This window comes from Pterocles gutturalis, unplaced genomic scaffold (assembly GCF_000699245.1).
Source record: "Pterocles gutturalis isolate BGI_N339 unplaced genomic scaffold, ASM69924v1 scaffold23747, whole genome shotgun sequence".
Lineage (NCBI taxonomy): Eukaryota > Metazoa > Chordata > Aves > Pterocliformes > Pteroclidae > Pterocles > Pterocles gutturalis.
In genome coordinates, this window is record NW_010113434.1 from 1 (window position 1) to 23,658 (window position 23,658).

Consider the following 23,658-nt stretch of genomic DNA (forward strand, 5'->3'; position numbering starts at 1 on the left):
CTCCGTTTGGTGTAAAGATCCCATTTCCCTTGAAATCTGGGCCCCAGCCATCCCGGGGCTCGCAGGCGGTGTTTGGGGAGCGCTGTGGGGCAGAGCTCCCTGAGGCGCCTCGCAGCCGGAGGCTTGGGGGACTGACCCCTGGGGGTTTTTTCCCCTCTAAGTGGTCTGTCCCTAGTTTGACTGAAGTAGTTCATGCATTAAGCACGTTTTACGGGTTTTCTTCTGGAGAGGTGGTCTGAAAATGTTTTCTGTGGCCTGTTCAGGACACATGTCACGACATGGCACAAACTGTGGTCACTCTGGCGCACACCACCAGCATTGGGTAGTGACGGACAAAACAAAACAAAATAGTAGATGTGAAAGAAATGAGAGCAAGCAGGTAGCAGGTGTAAACATGTATCCTTTTGTATGAGGGGTTAAGTAATGGACCCACATCTTTGCGTTTGGCCTTCAGAGTAAACTCACGGTCAGCTTGAGGTGTATTTTTTACATGGATCCCTGTATTGTATCTGTGTGTGAGGAATTTGTAAAAGGCCATTCAGGATTGTCGTCTCTTTCAGTTTAGTTCCCCATTTGAGTGAAGCTTAGTCTTCATAAATGATTTCTGCATGGGTTTGCATCTCAGCCTTACAAACTTCCCTGGAGCAGATAATTTATATTTTTTTTTATTATGAAAGATTAAGTATTAGTTTCAACATCACAGTGGTGATGCATGAGCCATTGTGTAGAACAGATGACCCAGCTGTTGTTGGTGCTGTTCGCTTATGCTGTACTTTGTTGAGATTTTGTTGGTTGGTTTGAATTGGTGAACAAGACTATGGACAAGTAACCCCCAAAAGGGAAGGGGGATGAAACATGAGAGGCAGGGCTCTTTAGGTGGATTTTTACTTTCTGCCGCGTATGTTGGGACCTGAATTACTCATTAACATTCATTTAATTCAGGAGGATACTGTTGCTCTCTCTTTTCATGATATAGATGTCATAGTTAAAGTAAAAATTTTGTCATTAAAACTCACTGCCTTTGCAAGCGTGCTTAAGTAGAAATGATATTTATTGCACTGGTAATCAACATAGAACACAGCCAAGTGGGACAGACAAATTTCAGTCTATATTACTAAATAGAAACTCCAGAGGAAAAGAAATTGAAATCTTTGCTTCCTCATTACTTCTGTAGTGAATGGACTGTGCTGCTGGTTGTAAGAAAGATGGGCAGAACTGATGATGATCTCCTGAGCAACAACATATTCATTAAAGCATATCTTGCTACTGTTTTAGTGTTACTGTAATTTTAATTATTCCAATTAAAGCAGCGAAATTAATATATCGCTATGGTAAGCGTGAGAAGGTGTGTGGGAGGATTACTAGAGAGGAGTAATTTAGGCTTATTGCACAGAGTTATTCTGTAATAAGTATTGCAGTTTAAATTAACTCCCACCCTAATCTGAGTTAATTTTACATTGTGGACAAACCCCCTGGCTTTGCACAGTCTTTTGTCTCTTTATAAAAAATTAATTTTCTGTTGAGAGTTTTCTTTGATAGGGAGTATTTAATTTTAAATAAGCCTTGACTCCAAAACACTTTGAATTGTTCTGTTTACAATTATGTAGTGCAGGACTATTCAGCTTTTTCGGTGACGGACAGGTTTCTGGGACTGACATAGTTTCCAAAAGCAAAAACAAACTCCTGTTGTCCTGAAAGGGAAGAGATCATCTTTTGGCTGTACCTGGTTCATGGATTCTGGATGTGTGATCCTGTTCTAGGAGTTCAGTTTCAATAAACTAGACAATAACAGTTCCATGTAGTTGAGGAAATTTCATGTTTTCTGTTTTGGCTTGGTGCACGCTTAGCTGTTTTATTGGATGAGACATGTAAGATGGGACCATGCATTATGAGGTACAGTCAAAATGAGCTGAGTCTTCTGTGGAATCTGGTTTTACGTATGTGTAGCTTATAGGGTAGATTTTCTGATCTGTATTTATAACAAAACTGCTTGTGGATTTTAGGTTCTGCAAAAATGGAGCTGAGTGATGCTAATTTACAGACTTTAACTGAGTATCTAAAGAAGACACTAGATCCAGATCCTGCTATAAGGCGTCCTGGTAAGTGATTCTCATGAGTGATTGAAAAAGTTTAGTTTCTTTTTGGCTTCTCTGTCTGTGTGTAGCACACTTCAGTGGATGTTTATGCAATAACCTCATACAGAAGTTCTAAGTATCCTTTTAAAACAAACAAAAAAAAAAACCTAATGAGGGATGTAAAGAAATACAGATTTATTTTGTTTGCTTTTTGTAATTTTATTTTCCTGTATTCGTGATTTTTTTGTACTGTTTCTATTTAAAGCAGTGCTGTTGATCACAATAAACCAGGATTTACTTCTGTCAGGTTATGACTTCTTAAAAACGATGAGGAGGCAATATTTACACATCCTGCTTTGAACTGAGAGCTTTTGTTAATAGCAGAAGCATTAAAGAGCTTAGTACTAAAGAAGCTATGGTACCTTTTGTCAGAGTTGTTCTGTGCTTCTGTTCTTGTGAAACTCTGGGGAAGTGTTCATGTGTTGATTATCTCAAGTAGACAGGAATTGAGGGATCATAGGGCTACCATTAGAAAAACCAGTTCAGCTTTTGCTAACCTTAGTATGTTCTCTTACAGCGGAAAAGTTTCTTGAGTCAGTTGAAGGAAGCCAGAATTATCCGTTGTTACTCTTAACACTGCTAGAGAAATCACAGGAAAACGTCATCAAAGTTTGTGCATCTGTAACGTTCAAGAATTATATTAAAAGGAACTGGAGAATTGTAGGTATCCTAGTGAGTTGTTGTGCTAAGATTTAATTGTCTTTTTAAGCTACAATAAGATATTCTGCACTAACCTTGAAGAATGTGTGTGTGTCTGTACTCTGCGAAAGAAAATAGATAATTCAGAGATCAAACACAAGGTGTAATTTACTGATGAGGGACTAAAACCTGGGCTATTGGAGTCCATCCTGTTAAAAAGATCTAGAGCTGAGTGAGAAAATGATGAATGAATAATTTTCTCTGATAATATATGCATATTTTGCAGAGGCACAATATTTAAAGCTCATTTAACTGACGGTAGTAGTGTTTAAACTGAAATGATTGTGAAGCGTCTGCACACATGAGCTGGCCAATTTGGCCTGTATCTTTTGTCACAGTGTTACAAACCTTTCAAACCAACGCTGCAGCTGAAAGTGATGATACCAGCTTCCCTTTCATGTCACTGCTTCTGGGGCAAAGAATAGTGCGGGACAATTTGTTTTGGTGGCCTTGCCAGTTTAACGCTTGGAAGTATTTGTAGATGTAAAATAGGAATATTGCCATTTAATCCCATTTTATCCTTTGTTTTGAAGAGGTCAGAAACAGTTTTGATTTGGAGCTTTCAGCATGCATTAAATTTACTTTATGGTAGAAAGTATTACTTTTGAGCACTCAGCTCCTTCAGCGATGAGAGGCTTTATTTGATACTGTTTGTATTTTGTGTCATTGAATGTAGTGTTTGTATCTGAAAAATACCAACTGCATAATGTTGCTTTACTGCGGGGGAACCATAAGTATTTAATCATTATGTCTTAGCTGCTACCTGTTTACAAATTGCATGTGATTTCTCTCCCTCATACTAATACTAGGAAGCTGTAGCAGTCCTGGGTCTGGTTATGTTTGATAAGATCAGCACGTTCAATCTGGCATGAAATTTCTAGAACTTTTTTTCTGTAATACTGTATTCTCAGTCATTTCTCCCAAATTGCATCTCTGTCTGTAGTATATTGTAAGTAGAAATAATGTTCTATTGTGGAAAAATTTTTAAGTGGCTTCCTTTTTATGGATTGCTGATGTAGTTCAGGGTGAGGTTTTGTTGTGGAGCAGGTGGAGATGCTATGCAGCGAGTGCATCCACTGCAGTGATGGCTATGTGGCTTCGAGCACGTTGTCTTGTCCAAAATGAAGCTTTCATTTCAAGAGCAGCTGTATGAACGTACAGTGCAGCCCCAAGGCTAGCTTACCTAGAGCACATGGTTTAACTTAGCGACCTTGGACTTGACTGATACAAAGCTCAGTGGAAGTAAGAGGGTTTTGCCTATTCAAGGACTTGTCTTTGGTAGAGCCTGGAGAGCCAGCTGTACAGAGCACTTCTGCAGTGAGGAAAGAGCTTGTTTTTTTCATTTATTTTTAAAGTATGTACAGAATGTTCATCTATGTGCTGTCTCTCATGCCTTGTAAAAAGATCTAATTTATTTGAAAAATCTCATCAATAGCTCCATAGTAGGGTTTGATCTCTCCACCACCTCTGTCTTCATCTATCTAAATGCACAACAGTGAGTCCTGCCTCCCTACCTGGAGCTTCACTAGTGCAGTTATTGCTGCCTTTCACATCATATAAACTTGTAAAGCTCAGGTTTTAAAGATTATCTTCTTTTTGTGGTTTTTAATGGATATATAATGATTCTGTAGATTCACTGCAATGTGATAGGAGCAGAAAAGCAAGTCTGTCTAATTTTTATAACTGTTTATAGCTAAATGTAACTCTTGAAATTTTGAAATTACTAAACTTAAAAAATGTTTATGGGAAGATGGTGGAAGGGAGGTAAGAAGGAGGGTAATAGTGCCATCTGTTTTAAGCATCTTAAGATCATTGAGTTACTCTCTGGAGGCATTTACCTATTAACTGCTGGGTATTGTCTAGGTTTCTGAACTTTGGTGCTGGTATCACAGATAATGCTGTCACTGGTTAGTGACAAACCTCTTTATTATTTAATTTCTTGTGGAAATTTTGTAATTTACTACCACTTGGCACTGTTGACTGATGGATATTTTGAACTGATTAGATAATTCTTAAAGTCAATGTTATGGTTTTGGTGGTGTAACCTGCACCCATCTTCATGTACAGTTTCTGGAAAGTGTGGCTTGAGGCAGCTTGTATAAAATAATCTTTGAGGTTGGCTGAAGTGAGGACAGAGATGTTTGATGTGGTGGAAGTTACGTATGTTACGGGCATATGCACCCACCCTGATTGTGACTGAATTGCTGATTTGAAAAGTCACCATTAGAGGAGAAAACTAACTCAAAGATTTACAGAAGGATGTAACTTCTTTCAGTTTTTTTCAGGTACTGCTGTTACAGATTCATTGTAGGCAGTATCTTTAACAGATCTTTCTTTAACTATGTAATAGTTACATAAATGAGTATAGGCAATTGGTTTCTGCAACGCTGATATTTGCTCATTGCCTAGAGTGTACTGATATGCCCATGACTTAATTACTGTTTTAATTTTAGGTTGAGGATGAACCGAACAAAATATGTGAATCGGACAGGATAGCCATTAAAGCCAACATAGTGCCCCTGATGCTTAGCAGCCCAGAACAAATTCAAAAACAGGTAATATGTCAATTCTTGGTTATGTCCATGAGACGTTTGGAATATTTTAAGTGTGTGTAGAGGTTCTGGTTATTGGCAGAGCTCCGTTCCTTTACCAGTGAGGTCATCTCAAACCAAGTAACTTGGAGTATGTTGTCAAAGCTACTTCTGCCTACTTTTAAAAAAAAAAAACAAAAGCAATTACTGTGTAGTCTTCTAGCTAAGTTCTAGCATTAGGCAGTTAAATATAGTAATTCCAGAAAGTGAGACTGCGTGTACACCTTGGATTTAAAATGCGATTTTTTTTTTTTGTAATGAAAACTAGGAGATGTTTAACCCAATGATTTCTGAATCTGACAAGAAATACTAAGCATTTTTCTTATGTATTTGCAACATCTGGCATGACTGCTGTGTTTTTTGTAATGAGGAGCCTGCTATTAGATCATGTAATGATTATGTTTCCTTTCCAGTTAAGTGATGCTATTAGTATTATTGGTCGGGAAGACTTTCCTCAGAAATGGCCAGACTTACTGACAGAAATGGTGAATCGCTTTCAAAGTGGAGATTTCCATGTCATTAATGGGGTCCTTCGCACTGCTCACTCTTTATTTAAAAGGTATTGGAAATAAGGGAGTTCGTATATGGATTGTAAATTTCTGTTCAACTCTAAATTTTTACTGTTAGACTTAATTTTGTAGATTTACAAAGTCCACAGTTGTGGCTTCTACTTATGCTTATTGACTTTTTAATAAGAATTGAAATGGTTGTCAAGTTGTGCACTTTGCATGGTGTTGAACTATGTTGTTTGGTTCTCGTTTACTTGACAGTATTTGTTTCAAGGTTCAGCACAAAAAATTAATTGTATGCAAGTTACTTTGGTAATAACGTGAAGACTGTATTCTATTTTTTGTGTATTTCTCTTTTGCTTGTCAGGTACCGCCACGAATTTAAGTCAAATGAATTATGGACAGAGATCAAACTTGTCCTCGATGCCTTTGCTTTGCCCTTGACGAATCTCTTTAAGGTATTTCTTTTTGAATAATTTCTAAAACGAGTTTGACATTCTGACATGCTTGTTGTGAATGTGTGCAAAATGAAAACTTAAGAATAGTTGCTTGGAAACTGTTAATGAGGTTCAAACTGAAGTAATTAAGTGAGACCTGACAGGATTGATAAGGGGAGGAAATATTTTCTGGTTTAAAAAAAAAAAAATGGCATTACATGGCACTTTTTAATACCTCTTGACAATGTGGTGTGTGTGTGTGTGTGTTACTTGACTGAATCTTATGTCTTTTTCTAGGCAACTATTGAACTTTGCAGCACACATGCAACTGATGCTAGTGCTTTGAAGGTTCTTTTTTCTTCTCTCATTCTAATTGCGAAGCTGTTCTACAGTTTAAATTTTCAGGTGAATCTCCTTGTTCTTCTAATAGTTTTGCTTTAATCTCACAAAACTGTTATGCTCTTATTTATAGGATCCATTTGAGGCAGCCTTTAAGGCCATTCTTTATCGCAAAAATAAAAGTTGACAGTCTGCATCAACGCTGGAGTAAAGGCACAGTAAGGATGGGGTTAATTAACATAGCTTGGCCCTATCTAAAAAAAATCTCGAGAGTCTTAAGCTCTTGTCATAGTAAGGAGGCGTTGTATGGGTAGCTGCCCGAGTATGAGCTGTGAAAGACAGATGTCAAATGCCTGAGTTTGTGCTCACTGTGCTCCGTTATAGATATGTCTGTACTGACATGAACTCAGTCATGTAGGTGAAAGTCAATTACAGCTCGTAGCTCTGTAGCACTATAGCAGCAAGTCATTCTGGTAGCGGTGTGGGGTTTTTTGTTTTGAAATTAGACCTAAATGTCTTACATTATTAAATAAATGCACTGTATGAAAAATGGTAAAAAGATACATATATTTAGTGTCTCAACACGAATGTCAGTCTCAAGTGTGATGATCATGCCTTGCTTGCTTGGGCTGTTCTTCCATATTGGGCAAAAGAGCAAGCTTGAGTTAAAAGGAAGGCTTGTGTGTGCTGTCTTGTTCTGAGAGTAAGAGGCAATAGGGTTCTTTCTATATAAAACTCTAGACTGTGTAGGGTGTAAGCAGTTAGTTTATTTGGAAGTAGTATATTCCAAAGCCTACTTACAATGTAGGTATGTTATCTAAGCAATGCAATCAGAAATTAAAATGTAGATTTATGCTTTTCCTTTACAGGATCTTCCTGAGTTTTTTGAAGATAACATGGAAACGTGGATGACAAATTTTCATAGTCTTTTAACTTTAGATAATAAACTTCTGCAGACTGATGTAAGTACTGCATAAACCTCCTGGTTTACCTCTGTGTGGTGGAGAGTGTTGACTGAGAACTTGGGTCTATCTTTGAACAATGCAATATTTTCTTTGTTGGGTAAACAAAGGATTAGAATGACTATAAGGAAATGGGTTGTAAGAGAAGTTGCCCCATTGTCTAAGAAATTTGAGTTCCAGTTCTTGAAGTCGTATTTCAGATACAGGTATACTCAGCTGTGCACAGAAATCAAATTACAGGTAATCATCAATGAGTAGATTCTTTCAAGGACATCTGCTGAAGTGACCTGATCATTAGAGAGTCACAATGCTCAAGTTTTCTATACCTTTCAGTTGGTTCATGTGCTATGTCTTAGAATTGCTGTCTTTGTCTAATTATACGAATTAGTAATTTCACAGATGAAAGTGATACCAAGTCATCAAAGCTCAAATTAATTTTTTGCATGCTTTCTGCATTTTAAGTACTGGTGTCATCCAGCTACAGTACAATAGTTTGCCACATGATGGAGCCAAAGCAACTCCATAAATGTCTTTACAATACGTAGGGAGGCATATTAAGTGTATCCTATGCTATAGTTTTATGTTTTTTTAGGCTAACACTGCTGCTAAAAGAAGCTCTGCTGCTCTTTTCTCTTATGGGCTATTGCCCAGCACAGACATCCATGCAGCTGTGTGCTGATGTGAGTCAGGAAGTGATATGCATTGAAACTGAAAGGGGGCATTGGGCAGGGGGAGATCAAACTGGGATGGTGTTTGCTGGTTGCTTCTTTTTTAATTCCAGCTCGATTTCACAATTCGCTTCTCTTTGTGGCTCCACAAGTGTCTGTGCTGGTATGGGGAAGGGGAGGGAACTACTTTGATAACTATTCCAATTTAAACTAGCAAGCTACGATGTCTTCTAAGCATATTTCTTCAACACCTTGTCTGTCTTTTTCCTGTTACATTTGTAAATTAATTTCATGTCAAACTTTATCACATCTAAATGATTTAAAGTGCATAGTACTTTAGGTATGATTTGTAACTTGCAGTGCAGTTCCAGTACAAATCAGCAAGATACAGTAATTCTAGGGAGGTGAGAGGGATTTCTTTCACCACTTTAGAACATGGTAACATAATAGTGTAAATATTGCCTTCAAATATGTTGATACTTTTAATATTTAAGTAGTGTTGAAGTTTGGATGTTTAAGTTCTTAGTTTTGTTTTATGTGAGGATGAAGAGGAAGCTGGATTACTGGAGCTCTTGAAATCACAAATTTGTGACAATGCTGCTTTATATGCTCAAAAATATGATGAAGAATTCCAGCCCTACCTGCCACGTTTTGTAACAGCAATCTGGAATCTGTTAGTCACAACAGGCCAGGAGGTGAAATATGACTTGGTAAGTTGTTATAAACTGATCTTTTCAAGTTTAATAATGAATTATAAATTGGTCAGTCATGCTAAAACTGTATGTGTTCTGTTTGTGGTCTTCTAGCTGGTTAGTAATGCAATCCAGTTTCTGGCCTCAGTTTGTGAAAGACCACATTACAAGCATCTGTTTGAAGACCAGAATACATTGACAAGCATCTGTGAAAAAGTTATTGTTCCCAATATGGAATTTAGAGGTAACTTTTTGACTCTTAAGTTTTCAAAGGCACAATAAAATCTAACTATTTATATGTGTCTTTGCAGGGCTATGTATTGAGGATTACCTCTTGTGTACTTTAGTAATAGATTCAAAACCAAATTTCTACAACAGATTGCTGTCCTATGGGCTTTGTAGAATTGTATGAATAATCTAATTTGATAATTTTTCTGTCTTACTGGGATCTCAGATGGAAAAGTATAGGAAGTCTAGGTCGTATGCCACCAATAATTTTTCATTATTAAAGTGAGTATAAGAATAATTCAGAGAGTCTAAATAGGCATGGATATCAGACCTACTAAATTGTAATGTCTGTTTCTCCATGTTTTGATGGGCTCATATTGATCCTAGTATCTAAAATGCAGTGAAGACATATTACAGTGATAAGAAGCTTCTCTATAAGTCTTATGACTCTGGAAGCTTCTTTAAATGCACTTAGTATTGAATATGTCCTGTCTTTTTTTCTTTTTTTAAATCAGTAATACATCAGCTCATGAGTATGAAAGACTAATCCGTGGGGCAGCAGCAAGCTAAACAGGCTCGTCTGGCTGGATATTTCTGATTGATTTCTATTAATGTTATTGAAAAGTACTTGGAAAAGTAGCAAGTTGATAATACACCTTTTTACCATAAGAAACAGAGACCTCAGTATTTAGACTTCTATGTGTTTTGTATTTTCAGCGGCTGATGAAGAAGCATTTGAAGATAATTCTGAAGAATATATAAGAAGGGATTTGGAAGGATCCGGTAATCCACAGATTTATGCTAAGAATACTTGGTCTTTAAATATAGCTCTAAAGAGCTGAAGCAATTTACTGAAGCTTTTATAACTTATTTTTGAAATTGGGAAGGTTTCCCCCCCCCCCAGCCAAGAGATTTTATCCAGTTTTGATCAAGTTTACTGTCACAATGTGCCCATCGCAGTGCCTGTTTGTTTTGAATGATGTTTTTAATAAGTTTTTTTCCTTAATTGGATTGGTATGTCTCCTGTACTGCACACATTCTCGTTTCAGCAAATATAGCCTGTAAGTCAATGCTGAATAGTGGCCTCAGTTGTGTATTAGTTCCTGTGTGTGGAGTTTTAAATAACATGGAGAGAATGTGCCTGTATTTAGTAGTCAATCATGTTAAACTGAAATTGTGACCAGTGTTGCGTTCAAATCTGTGATTGAGCCAGCTGGACACCAGCCAGCCCTTGTATGCCGGCACTGTCTTCAAACCAATACAGTAACCCTCCTGAAAACACAGTGCTGTGCTGGCTTGTGTTTGTGCTGCTTGATTTTCTGATTGTAGCTGTCTGCTTTTCAGCGGGTCAGAGCGCAAATGAACCAAATCTAGATCTGTACGACAATTCTGTGTGTGCTATTCTGTGCCACTGACAGTTTTACTGACTGATACTTTTAGATTAATGACACTTCATGATAGATATAAGAAACTACTGTACACTTGCAATGGAGGAAAAAAAATGGAGGGAAATGCTTTTGAAGTTTTTTTCAAGCAAATGTTTTAGCATTCTTACGCAGGACTGGCTGCATTTTAGGTATTTGTGAAGCTTGTATTTGTTAGCTGCTTCTGCTTGTAGGAGAATTGAGGCAAGAAGTATTTGTGTTCTTTGGAGATTACTTCAGAAATTACTCTATTACATTTAAATTGACTTGCTTTATTTTCCTTCTGTCGCTTATGTTTGTATATTATATTAAAAGACAGCTTTTTCTTGTCTCAAGAAAGGAAAAAAAAATTCTTAGGGTTTTTGGGGGGGGGGGTTTTGTTGTTTTTTTGTTTTGTTTTGTTTTTTTACAAAAAATGTACTGATTCAGTGTGGTGGCCCAGCAGCTCAGCACTGCACAGCAGTCTGCTCATTCCCCAACCTGCTGTAATGTAATGAGGGAGAGAATAGGAAGAGTAACAGTGAGACGATTTGTGGATCAAGACAGTTTAGATGAAAGAAAAGGAAAGAAAGAGGAAGAAAAGAGAAGGGGTGGAAAGAAAGTAGTCAGTGACTCTCCACCTCCCACAAACAGACTGATACCCCGCCTGTCCCTGAGCAATGGCTACCTCCCCACAAACAGTCTTCCCTCATTTTTTTATTGCCAAACATGATGTTATATGATATGGAATATCCCTTTTGTCAGTATGGATCAGTCATCCAGGTTGTGTCCCCTTCCAACTTCTTGCCCCCACCCCAGGCTGCTTGCTGGGAAGGAAACAGAAAGCCTTGACACTGTGCAAGCACTCTTTAGCAACAGCCAAAACACTGGGGTGTTACCAACAGTTTTAGTCACCAGTACAAAACACAGCACCATATGGGCTGCCATGAAGAAAATTAACTCAATCCCAACCAGATTTGGGCGCATAATTGTCAACACAGTGAAAGCTTCTCTCTGCACGCTTACTGAAACTTTCTTCAGAGGGCAGGAAAACCTTTGCATACGCATGCAGTGCATGCAGTATCGGTAGGTTTCCATTCATCTTTTTGTTATGCAAATAGTCCCTAGTATGACAGTACGTAAAAGACTTCAATGTGTTCTTACACATCAGTATGGAGAACTGGAATAATTAACATGAGGTGTGCCTGTAACTTGAGAAGCTGCATATCATGAATATATTTATTATTATGTGTATTGATATGAAAAGTTGTATACTTTCTCATCTCCAAAACATCTTTGGTTCTCATGCAGATATTGACACCAGGCGCAGAGCAGCTTGTGATCTAGTCAGAGGCCTGTGCAAATTTTTTGAAGGGCCTGTGACAGGGATTTTTTCTGGGTATGTTAATTCTATGCTGCAAGAATATGCAAAGAATCCATCCGTTAACTGGAAGCACAAAGATGCAGCTATTTACCTTGTTACGTCTTTGGCATCCAAAGCTCAAACACAGAAGGTACTTTTACATTCTATTCATTTTAATCTATATGTGTTCAAGTATTACAGTGTACATAAGGACTGATGCAATTCATTGTATGCTGCTTCAGGATGGGAGTAGCTGTATTTGTGGTGGTTTAATGTTGGTGAGGTTAACAGTTGTCCATTGTATAATCCTATTACAGATGGTAATTTGGTAGAACCTGATCTTCAGATAGATTGGGCACAGTCAATAACCATGTGCGACCATTTCAAAGGTCTTATCAGCATGCGTGAAGCAGACATACAAAGAAACAAAATCAGCTTGAGTCTAGAGCCTCTGAGCTTTTAAATGGTACTGAGCCAGGGTTTGTAAGCCATGGAGGGCCAAATTTCACTTTACAGAAGAAGGTTGTAAGTTGTTAAGCAGACTAGAAGGAATCTAAGTGACACCTACAGTTCTTGTCATTATATTTCCTGATGTTTCCCTTTATTTGAGTGTTTCTGATTTGAAAATGGCATGTAAATGCTAATGGTGACTGGAAAGGGATCTCATTACTTGTTTGTGAGAAAGCAGCTAATAGGCTGGAGATACTAAAAAGCCATACCTGTGCCAAACTGTATTTGGAAACAGGAGCATTGCATCAAATGTCCTACAGAACAGATTTGCATGTACTAATAAATATTTTAAATGTTATTATAGTTCAAATTCAGTGGCTTTGCAAGACAGATTTGAGGCAAACATAGTAAAATGTGTACAGCATCTTTATGCAATTTTGCTGAAGGTTCTCAGTCTTTTTCTGACACTCCAGGTGCATACAGCTGCACAGCAATTGCTAATAATAGTGATGTGTAATGTGAAGCAGAGTCTTCTAGCAATTAGAAAACTCCTAAGTTGTACATTTTTCTTTTTCTGTGCTATTTAGTGGCAAATACAGGATAACATCACTTAGAACACTTGGTTGATAAATATCCATGTGAAAATCCCATTTTAAAAGTCAGTTGCATTTTTCATAAGAGAAAACTAAGTCATTATTTTGCTGCTCTAATTTGGAATTGGAGTTTGAGTGCTAAACTTATCCTTTTAAAAAGGCCTATGCTGGTATTTTCTGTTTAAAATTTTGATTGACTATTACTGTGTTATAAGCTATTATTCCTCAACTCAGAGGTGGTAACTTTGAACCTCACTAGTGCTACAGCTGAAACGTAGGCACCAAAAACATTAGGAAGAAGAAATTGGATGGCTCTCTGCTAAAGATGCAGTTTCAAGTATCAGCGCGTGCATGCATGCTTTAGACTCCTTTTATTAAAAGCACATAAAAATGAGCAAGAAAACTAGCTGAATGTTAACATCTGAAAACAGAGTTGGTTTGTTTTTTCTTTTTCTAGCATGGAATAACACAAGCCAATGAACTTGTTAACCTGACTGAATTCTTTGTGAATCACATTCAACCTGACTTGAAGTCTGCTAGTGGTAAGTTAATGTTAATTTTGATATGGCATTTTTTGTGTTATCTGCAACCTTGACAGTGACTATTGTTTGTTAAGGCTCGAGCACTCATGTTTCACCATGATCTCTGAGACAGAAGTCTGTTGACACCTGGCACACGGGAACTAATTCAAATTTGTTTGGCTAGCAGTGAATGAACTTTGAAACAAAGGTGGATTACCACATGTTATCTGCCAGATCAGAGCGTGTACACACATGGTTGCTATCGGCTACATGCTTAAACTTGTTGAATCAAGCTAATTTGATTTCTGAATTTGAGACATCAAGGCAAACTTCTATGCTATACCCTGAGAAACCCTGCGAAGTTAAACTACTGAAGGCTAGGTCGTAGCCTGTATCAGCCCATATTGATGACATTAAGGATGTCTAGATTTAAGCCACATAATTTGTTTTATGCTTCAGCGATTATCTTATGATATTTGGAACATAGTGGGTTGTCTTGGCGTATGTAATTGGAAGCTGTTAAAATCAGAGCCAGAAAGGGAATTTCATGTGAAAGATTTGGACTGTACACTTAAAGGTACTGGGGTGTGATTTGTACTTAAAAGTGATATTCTGTCTAACAGTGCCTGTACTGAAATGCAGAAACTAAGCAACATACAAAAACATGGTGCGTGTTATTTTTAAGGGGAAAAATTGTGCCTTAATGTCACCTCTATACATAGTATATGTTCATAACCACATTTACATGAAAATTATCAACAAAGTTCACATGTTTTTCTATTGCAGTGAATGAATTCCCTGTGCTAAAAGCAGATGGTATCAAATATATCATGATTTTTAGAAACCACGTAAGTTTTTCTTTTACTCTTATGGTAAAAACATATTGTAATTTGTTACTTTATACTTGCCAAGCCTAATTTATCTTACTTGGCCATATGTTAACCCAACAGGTGTTTGATAGTCATCTATAACGCTTCATGCTGAATTTTTAGTTTTTAAAGTAAATTATATTGTTATAAATATCCAATTAACATGTAGTCTGTATGCTATCCATATGCTGTGGAAGCACTGAACATCTTAACGTGCTTAGTTCTGTGTCACACTCAGACTTTTTCAAGTGAATGTTAGTCTAAATATACTTGATTGCTCGTATCATTGCAGTAGTTGTTAGAGCATAGCAACTTCATCCTTTGCCTTTTCTGATTTATGAGATGCAGTAAGAAAATACATTGAGTATTATTTCTAAATTTTAGATTACCTTTATTCATCTCTTATGAAATATCTGTGATTTTTTTTTTAAGCTCGATATTTTTTTAATTGCCTATTAAGATGAAGTAAAATGGAAAAATAAAAATATATTAGGAATATATGCATTTACTGACAGCTAAATGTAACATTGATGTTCGGGGGAAGTATACAGGCGATGACAGAAATGGGTACCTCTTGGTTGTCAAGGTGTGATATAGCAACTGGAGGATTTCTTCTTCTGACAAGCGTTCAGTTTATAGCTGATGAGCTCGGAGTGGTTATGCTCTAGTGTTGAACCATCTGTATTTTTATGTAACTTGTATAATTTGTTGCTCTATTTTTGTAGGTACCTAAAGAACAACTGTTGGTATCTATTCCTCTCTTAATCAATCATCTTCAGGCAGAAAGCATTGTGGTCCATACTTACGCAGCCCATGCTCTTGAAAGACTGTTTACCATGAGGGGGACAAATAATACTACCCTGTAAGTTTTCAAGCAGAAATAAATTAATTGCTACATAGCTTTTGTCCATTAAGGATGAAAAATATTTATAGGGGATCTTTTGTTTTCTAGTATTACAATATTGTAAAATGCTTGAAGTTTGTGAGTATCTTTCATCGCTAAAGAGCTGTGTTTCACTTAACAGCATTACAGCTGCAGAAATGGCACCATTTGTAGAAGTGCTATTAACAAACCTTTTTAAAGCGCTGACACTTCCTGGCTCATCTGAAAATGAATATATTATGAAAGGTAAATGCTTTATGAGTTCTGCAGTATAAGAGTAACTTTGTTAAGTTGACGTAAAGCTTACAGGCTACTGAAATTTTTATTTGAAAAACCTAGTTTCTGCAAACATATTAAAGAGGTATGCACAGCCTGCAGTTATTTACCAGGCTGCATCGAGTCATGTTTGACTAAATCTGTGGTACCAAAGAGAAACGGTAAACATACTGGTATTGTCACAAATTATTTCTCAAATGGTAGTCTTTATAGTCAGGACAGCTACCTAAGCAGTGTCAGTAGGAGATCTGAGTGGGCTATGGCTAATAGTATGCCAAGATTTCAGACTTGTCCAAGAGAAATTATGGTCTTTGCAAAGTTGCTTAATTTTCTGTGCTCCGTCTGTACAATGGGGATAACGAGGCTTTGCTTTATCCTTTGTCATGATTATAGATTGCACTTGCAGCGGGTGCTCTTTCTTACTGTACCTAATTCCTTGGGATCCAATTTAGTAGTGAAAGGTAAAGGATTTAGCCATATGATGGATGACAGAAGTGTATGTTTGTCTCCAGAAGGTAATATTTTCAATTTTTTTGCAGCCATCATGAGGAGTTTTTCTCTGCTACAGGAATCCATAATTCCATACATACCTTCTGTAATCACACAGCTTACACAGAAACTGCTGGCTGTCAGTAAGGTAAAGAAGCGGCCTTTCTGAGCAAAACATTCACTTTTTACCTTTTAGAGCAGTCTTTCTGAAGATTTGTGTATACCTTGTTGTTTGTTCTGTTAGAATACTGTAAATTGTTGTATATTTTCTGACTAAAATAAGTAAAACATCCTTCCAGTGAAGTACTGTGTTAGTTTTAGGACATACTTTCAGATCATTCTCCCCTGCTCTGATCTGAAATTTGGAAACACCATATGAAATCTTTTTGCAATACTAGTTTATTCTAGTATAAATGTTTGCTTGTGCAGAGGTCACTGTTACAATAATCTGTTTTTCTCACAACTCCGTTATTCTTTATCCATGAAGCTTCTGAGGCTTTTATTAAATTTAGACACTGAAATGTGAGATTAAATATATTACCCCCCTGCTTTTGGTGGGTAAAATTATTTTAGTTTTTTGTACAGGCTGGGATAATATTTTTGAACATTGACATTAGGGAATACTTTAGAATACCTTCATCAACTATCAAAAAAATTTCTACTGTGTATAGTTTAAACGTGGCTGCAGAGCATAAGTGTTCAATGAAGAATTGACTAGACACTTAGAGGACTGAAAAATATTTTTTTCCAGTTTTTATTTTTTGATACTTTGCTTGCTAGTTTATGTAGAGCTTCTGAAAAACACTTGTTGTCTTTGAAATATTTATAAAAACCACCCTTCCTTTATGCTTTAAAGGTTTTTATGTTTGCTTTTATCTATGGACTTCATTAGCATATTACTAAATAAGTCATAAGTATCCTTATTCCCAATTGCTACTTTAGACTTCAGGTGAAATAAAAAAATATATTTGCTAAATAAGTGACTTGGCTGCAAGTTTGGGTTGATTTCTCCTGTTTATAACTTGTTTTTAGAATCCAAGCAAACCTCACTTTAACCATTACATGTTTGAATCAATATGCTTGTCGATAAGGATAACATGCAAAGCAAACCCTGATGCAGTTGGAAACTTTGAAGAGGCTTTGTTTATGGTCTTCACTGAGATACTACAGAATGATGTGCAAGGTAAATTAAACTCAGTAAGAGCTTGTGCTCTCTCTACAATAATTGGTTGCTATGATTTTCCTTATGGCAGTTTTTCTGTAACACAGGAAGTTCAAGTGAGAACACAGCACGTTCACGGTCCTAATAAACACTTTTATGCAGCATCTGGGTTGTTCTGTAGGGCACATCAACTGTATTAACTTTTAAAACAAACTTTATTTTTAAAATATCTTACACTCACTACTCCAAAGCCTCTTAGTATTCTTAATTTTATTGCCTTGTTTCTAGGAGTTTGTTTTCCATGTTCTGAAACATTAACAAATAGAGGAAATAGAAATTGTATATATACAATGCTAACAAATTTTTTCAATAATTTAATCTGGGAAGTGATACATTTCTCCAAGGTTTTATTTGTTGGAATCTTTGTGTTAATCATAAAATTGTAGGTTCAATCAATAGATAGGTGGTTCCTAGGAACTGACAGTGACCATATTTGCTGAACTTGTAAATGTCGTCGCTTCTTTTCCAGAGTTCATTCCATACGTATTTCAGGTGATGTCCCTACTTCTAGAAATACATAAAAATGAAATCCCATCATCCTATATGGCATTGTTCCCTCATCTACTTCAGCCGGTGCTATGGGAAAGGACAGGAAACATTCCTCCTTTGGTCCGACTCCTGCAGGCTTATTTAGAGCGGGGTGCCAATACAATAGCAAGTGCTGCTGCTGACAAAATCGTAAGTTGGATTGATTTAGTCACAATGTATGCCTCTAGACATGTTGATTTAAGACTAAAAATTATCAGGAACCTTTTCCTTTAGTAAACAGCTGGATTTGTGCACAATTTGTGCTTGTACTTTAAATTAACGGTGCTTACGTAGAAAGACAAAAATACTATGAATACAGGCTTTTTGGATGCTTTTTCATCATGTGGATAAGATAAATCCTAGGCTGTCATGCTTTTGTCAATTAAGATGCAAAATTCCTGCACTTGGTTTATGCGAGCAGGTAAGTTTCCACAATTTTCCTGTCTCACTTGTCTCATGCTGAACACTGTGGATCAGGAAAACTCTTGGAGGTTCTGCTCAGAACAGCCTTGAGAAGAGTGAGTGAGGAGAAGCCAAAATGTTGGGAGATCTGAGGATTAGTGAATTCAGTGGGAGATTTATTCTGCATACTTAGCTTCTGTTATTTCTGCTGCATGATCTGCTATAGTCAGATTTGATTAGGCAATGCCATTGATGAAGCAGACATGCATGTTCAAATTGCCTTTGGTGTTCATTTGATCAAGATTAATCTTAATGCTCAAAGGAACATCACTTGGTCCCGATAGAAATCTCTCTTCTTTAACTGCAGAAACAGAATCCTGGTTTAGGTTATGAAGACTTTTGCCTTGGTATATGTCTTAGATGGTAAGGGCCAACTTTCTGGTAGGTCACATATGAAGAACTGTTGGATAGAGTTTTGTATTTGCTTTGCTTACAGCCTGGATTGTTAGGTGTGTTCCAGAAGTTGATTGCCTCTAAAGCTAATGACCATCAAGGATTCTATCTTCTAAACAGTATTATAGAGCATATGCCTCCGTGAGTATGAATTGCAATTACATTCAAAACTCCTTTTTTTTTTTACTTGTATGTTTGTACACTTCTTAATTTGTGTTTAATAACTGAAAAATGTCACATTTATAAGTAAAATAGATGTGAACAGTTTTATACATGTTCTCTGTGAAGTGACACTAGTAAAATCCTAGTATGAACTGAATAACTATTCTTTTAAATTTCCAGTGAATCAGTTGACCAGTACAGGAAACAGATCTTCATTCTACTATTCCAAAGACTTCAAAATTCCAAAACAACTAAATTTATTAAAAGTAAGTTCCTTGCTATATGAAAGGTTCAGACCTGGTAATGCCAGCAGATTAGAACATGTGTCCTGTGGTTATGCAGATGAAGGGATACTAGTGACTCTGAACATCAGTGACTTACTCCAAATTATTTGTGTAACCAAGGGTGAAATGTGGGGCAGTTGCCACAGCAGGTGACACTTATTTCATGAAAACTGAAGGGATGGAACTAAAATAAGGGGAAAGGCTTGTGTTGTTCCTCTTACTTTCTTACTGCCTGTGATATCATTAATTATCTGAAAGTGTCTCCATTTATTCCTCAATACCAGCAAACTTTCACTCTCATAGAACACATAATAGTGACCACACTTTCTTTTGTTACATAGTTGTGTGTTATTACCGTTAAATATTCTAAGCATTTGTGTCATTCTGCCTTAATATGACTTAAATTATTGATAAGGTTTTATGTTAAACTAGCAAAGCTGTGATAAATTATTGAAATACATATTCTGGTTATTTCTGCTGTAACAGGAAAATTATTGCCATATTGGCTAAATTATTTTAATTATACTATCACTACACAAATTATGCAGTGACTGTTACTTAATCCTGTAAAATCTGATTAATGCCACCTGATAGGAGCAAGAATGATAGGATTGCTTGCAATGGTCTTCCACAAACAAAATTTAAGTGGTGTTTTTAATGCTTCTCATCTATGCTCTGGTACAAAGGTCATGCAAAGGGATTCACATCTGATCTGCAAAACTGCATTCCATGAAGTTTTCAGCTAAAAGCATTGAAGAGTTGTTCTGGTGCTTGATCTGAAAAATTTGCAGTAACTTCTCTAATGCTGTATAACTGCTGTAAGGGGAAAAAGGACCGAATCTTGTCTTAGTTGTCTTACTGCCACGTTTCAGTGTGTTGCAGTACATGAAAAGATCACCAGTTTGTCTAAAAACCTCAAGGCAGCAAGTTAATGTACTTCACTAAAACTGAACATTTATAAAGATTGCTGTTTCTGTCCCCTTGAACAATTTGCTATATGTATTTTGTTGCTGGCTCTAAAGCTATTATTTGGTTTTCATGTTGAGTTTTAATTTGACTTTTTTCTTGTTACAGGTTTCCTAGTCTTCATTAACTTGTACTGCATAAAATATGGGGCATTAGCTTTGCAGGAAATATTTGACAGCATACAGCCAAAGTTAGTATGATTTTTTTTTTTTTAAGACTGCTGTGTAATTTTTATCTTCTGAAGTAGGAAATAGTTGTCTTCTTTAGCTAAAATTGCAGACTGCATTTGTCACTAATTTGACTACCCAAATGTTTCTTCTAATGTGGTTGATTTATTTGTCTGGCAATTTTTCTGATTTGCTGCCCACAGCTCCTCTTTATTGTTCGATATTAATCTCCTAAGCAGATCATAAAAAGGAAAGAGGGATGGTTTTATTCTCCCTTTGTGGAAAGTTTGTATACTTAAATTCCTACCAGACATCTACTGTGACAGGGCAGCATCATTACAAATTATCTGATTTTCTTTTTTTTCTAGTGCTTCATGTTGTTCTGGTTTTCTTCTGTCACCATAAGGCTGATAAGGCTTTCTAACGCTTTTTCTTTTAACGTCATAATAGGATGTTTGGAATGGTTTTGGAGAAAATCATAATTCCTGAAATCCAGAAAGTGTCTGGACAAGTTGAAAAGAAAATCTGTGCTGTTGGCATTACAAAAATATTAACAGAATGTCCTCCTATGATGGACACTGAGTACACCAAGCTATGGTATGTAGAACACTTCAAGTTCTGTTAGTGAGGTGATGTGATTTTTTGAAAATATGAGCTATCATCAAAGTATACTCTTAAATAAACTTGTTCTTCAGGCATGCTGTTGTTACCATGCTAAGTTTCAGGCTTTTAAATGCTGCTTTCTTTTTCTCAACAAGTAAAACTGTATTCTCAAAGCAGTTGCCAGAACTGCTTTGCAATTTTGTGATGCAGATAGCACTGACTGGCCTAGCCAGGACTGCATTTAAGAAAATACATTCCTTTCTTTTAGCTTGTATTATTTCTGAAAAGAAAGTTTTACTTTCAACTGTTCTACTAGTCAGGAGACCTGAGCATACTCATGACCTGACAGAGAGACTGTAAGATCTTATCTTGACTGTAGAATTCTGGGGAAAGCTCTCTAGGAAGATTGTAAGGCAGTGTAGCAGTCTGGGATGTCAGCCTGAATTTAATGACAATAACTTGATCCCTGCTTTTTTTTTTTTTTTTTTTAATGTACTTAGAGAAAGGGTGCAATCTGTAAAAGAATTGCATTTCTTAGGTATGTTTCATGAGAATTAGACCTGATAAAAGTATGAATAATGTATTTATTCCTTAATATGAGCACCTACTACACAGACTCACAATTCTTAGGTTGTGCACTTGCAATTTCAATAGCTAAACAAGTACCTCCAAGGGCTAAATTGTTCAAATTACTCAGAACCCTTTACATTCTTGTAAAATACACCCTGTCCTAATGTATTTTAAGCACTCCAATTTTATGCTCCCCTCTTTACATATAGGACTCCTTTGCTGCAGGCCCTTATTGGCCTCTTTGAACTGCCTGAGGATGACACTATCCCTGATGATGAACACTTCATTGACATAGAAGATACTCCAGGATATCAGACTGCATTCTCTCAGCTAGCCTTTGCTGGAAAAAAAGAACACGATCCTGTAGGTCAAATGGTGAACAATCCTAGAATCCATCTGGCACAGTCTCTTCACAAACTCTCTACGGCATGCCCTGGCAGGGTAGGTGGCTTTTATATGTGGCATGCTAATGTTAAATTCTACAGAGAAGAAATGCTTCTTTGATAATGGGTCTCTCTGGCTAATGTTTGCTAATCAGCAAAATGAAGTATGTCATAACCAGAATGCCAGGTATTGCTCTCTTTTATTCTTTAATGGAATATAGCTTTTGTAAGGTTTTTTTCCCCTACTAACCTTAGGCCATATTTTCACATTCCTTAATTTAGCAATAAGCTTAAATATGTCATTTTTAAAATGAAAATTTATCCACTTCTAGCTGTATAGTAATACTTGTCTCCAGTTCAGTTGTGTGTATTCAGGAAATTTGAGGCAACTTATGTTAAATTTAAAGAAGTTTACAGTTAACTATTTTAACCTATAGCATCTTTGTTTTGTTGAAGATTTTGGTAAGTAAAGATTGCCTGAGAGGTCTGATTTTGCTGCATGCAAATATCTGCTTTCATAATGGAAGATTTTCTCTTCTTTCATGTTTGATTCAGAGAAGTAGCACGTAAAACTATCAGCATCAGGAACTGTAATTCCAGCAACTGCTTTCACAATGAAAAACCTGCTGCTCTCAGGATGTCGTTTGACTTTGCACCATATGTTGACACAGTGATTAACAGGATATAGCAGTAGTTTTATGTATACACACATTGACACTTCTGCTCTATCGTATGTTTTAAGGTTCCATCAATGCTGAGTACTAGTCTGAATGCAGAAGCGTTGCAGTATCTCCAAGGATACCTCCAGGCTGCAAGGGTGACTCTGCTCTGAATTGCATATATTCCACAAGCAAGCTCAAAAGCCGTTTTGTTATACAGAAGGTTGACACTGACTTTTTTATAGCAGAGATCAGACAAAATGAAAAATGCTGCTTGCAAATGTATTGCAGATTCCATCTTGTAAAAGATAAATGTGGCTTTAAGCAGAAACTGAAAGAATTTGGTGGTTTGTGTACTCATAGATAAAAGGTGGCTAACTTCCATTCCCAGTTTAATTTCAAAGGGAATCGTCATAGCAGTTTGTTATGGGATTTATTTGAAATCTGCATCTGCAGTGTCTGGATAACATTTAGAAATGTATGGAGAGCACTGGGTGTAGAAACTCACTTCGGTCGCTAAAATTCCTTTTCATTTTGATGTTGTTGTCCTTTGTATTTCTTTTGTCTTTCTTTAAACTTTATCTAAATTGTGAATAAATAAGAAGTACTTGTTTAAAATGCCTGTCACTGTGCGCTTACTGTTTCAGAAGAATGTAGTTGGCTTAAAAAAAGATAATGTTTTAAACTTGGGGTAGAATATAAATAATGGGAATGTGAGGATTTTTCTTTATCTTAAGTAATAGTTTAAATACATGGTAGGACCATACAGAGCAAATCTAAAACTTTGGCACAAGATCCAAAGCTATTATCACTCTCAATATTCATCAGCAGGTGCACCCCTTCTCTTTGAACAAGACGTGTCAGTATAGTGGAGTAAAAGCAAGTAACGAACCCTTTTAGAGCGGGTATCCGTCTCAAACTGGATTTTTAGTGATGTACTAAAACTGAAGCAGTGATCTCAAAGCTAAACTTAACTTGCACGTTCTCCCTGTCTCCTCATAAATATACTGATTAGGTTTGGTAGCCCTGGGTTCTCAAGTGCATCAGTTTACCTTGTAGTTACGGCTGTTAAGTGACCAGTCCAGTGCCTGTTCGCAGGTGGCCTGGGCACCAAACGGCTGGACCGTGGGCTTTCAGAGCACCGGCACTGCA

At 36.7% G+C, this 23,658-nt stretch overlaps 1 protein-coding gene across 2 annotated transcripts; it reads left to right on the plus strand.

Moving 5' to 3' along the window:
* Nucleotides 1-2,014: 2,014 nt before the first annotated feature.
* On the plus strand, nucleotides 2,015-23,124 carry CSE1L (CSE1 chromosome segregation 1-like (yeast)). 2 transcript variants are annotated; one of them, XM_010074506.1, is made up of 24 exons: nucleotides 2,015-2,099; nucleotides 2,653-2,795; nucleotides 5,288-5,389; nucleotides 5,839-5,984; nucleotides 6,302-6,392; nucleotides 6,669-6,776; nucleotides 7,580-7,672; nucleotides 8,883-9,050; nucleotides 9,147-9,276; nucleotides 9,978-10,043; nucleotides 11,975-12,177; nucleotides 13,527-13,611; nucleotides 14,377-14,438; nucleotides 15,185-15,321; nucleotides 15,485-15,588; nucleotides 16,158-16,255; nucleotides 17,140-17,290; nucleotides 17,799-18,007; nucleotides 18,756-18,853; nucleotides 19,055-19,140; nucleotides 20,233-20,314; nucleotides 20,742-20,888; nucleotides 21,674-21,905; nucleotides 22,590-23,124. In XM_010074506.1, exons 1-24 carry the CDS (start codon nucleotides 2,015-2,017, stop codon nucleotides 22,677-22,679), a joined length of 2,916 nt encoding a protein of 971 aa, XP_010072808.1. In that variant the 3' UTR covers nucleotides 22,680-23,124. The 2 variants fall into 2 exon arrangements, with proteins under 2 accessions (XP_010072808.1, XP_010072810.1); XM_010074508.1 differs by lacking the exon at nucleotides 8,883-9,050.
* The last annotated feature ends 534 nt before the right edge of the window (nucleotides 23,125-23,658 follow it).

Coding starts and splice junctions, on each gene's coding strand:
- CSE1L (XM_010074506.1), top strand. CDS start 2,015: ATGGAGCTGAGTGATGCTAATTTACAGACTTTAACTGAGTATCTAAAG. Junction 16,256..17,139: donor AACTGCTGGCTGTCAGTAAG/GTAAAGAAGCGG, acceptor ACTTGTTTTTAG/AATCCAAGCAAACCTCACTT. Junction 20,315..20,741: donor TTTGACAGCATACAGCCAAA/GTTAGTATGATT, acceptor ACGTCATAATAG/GATGTTTGGAATGGTTTTGG.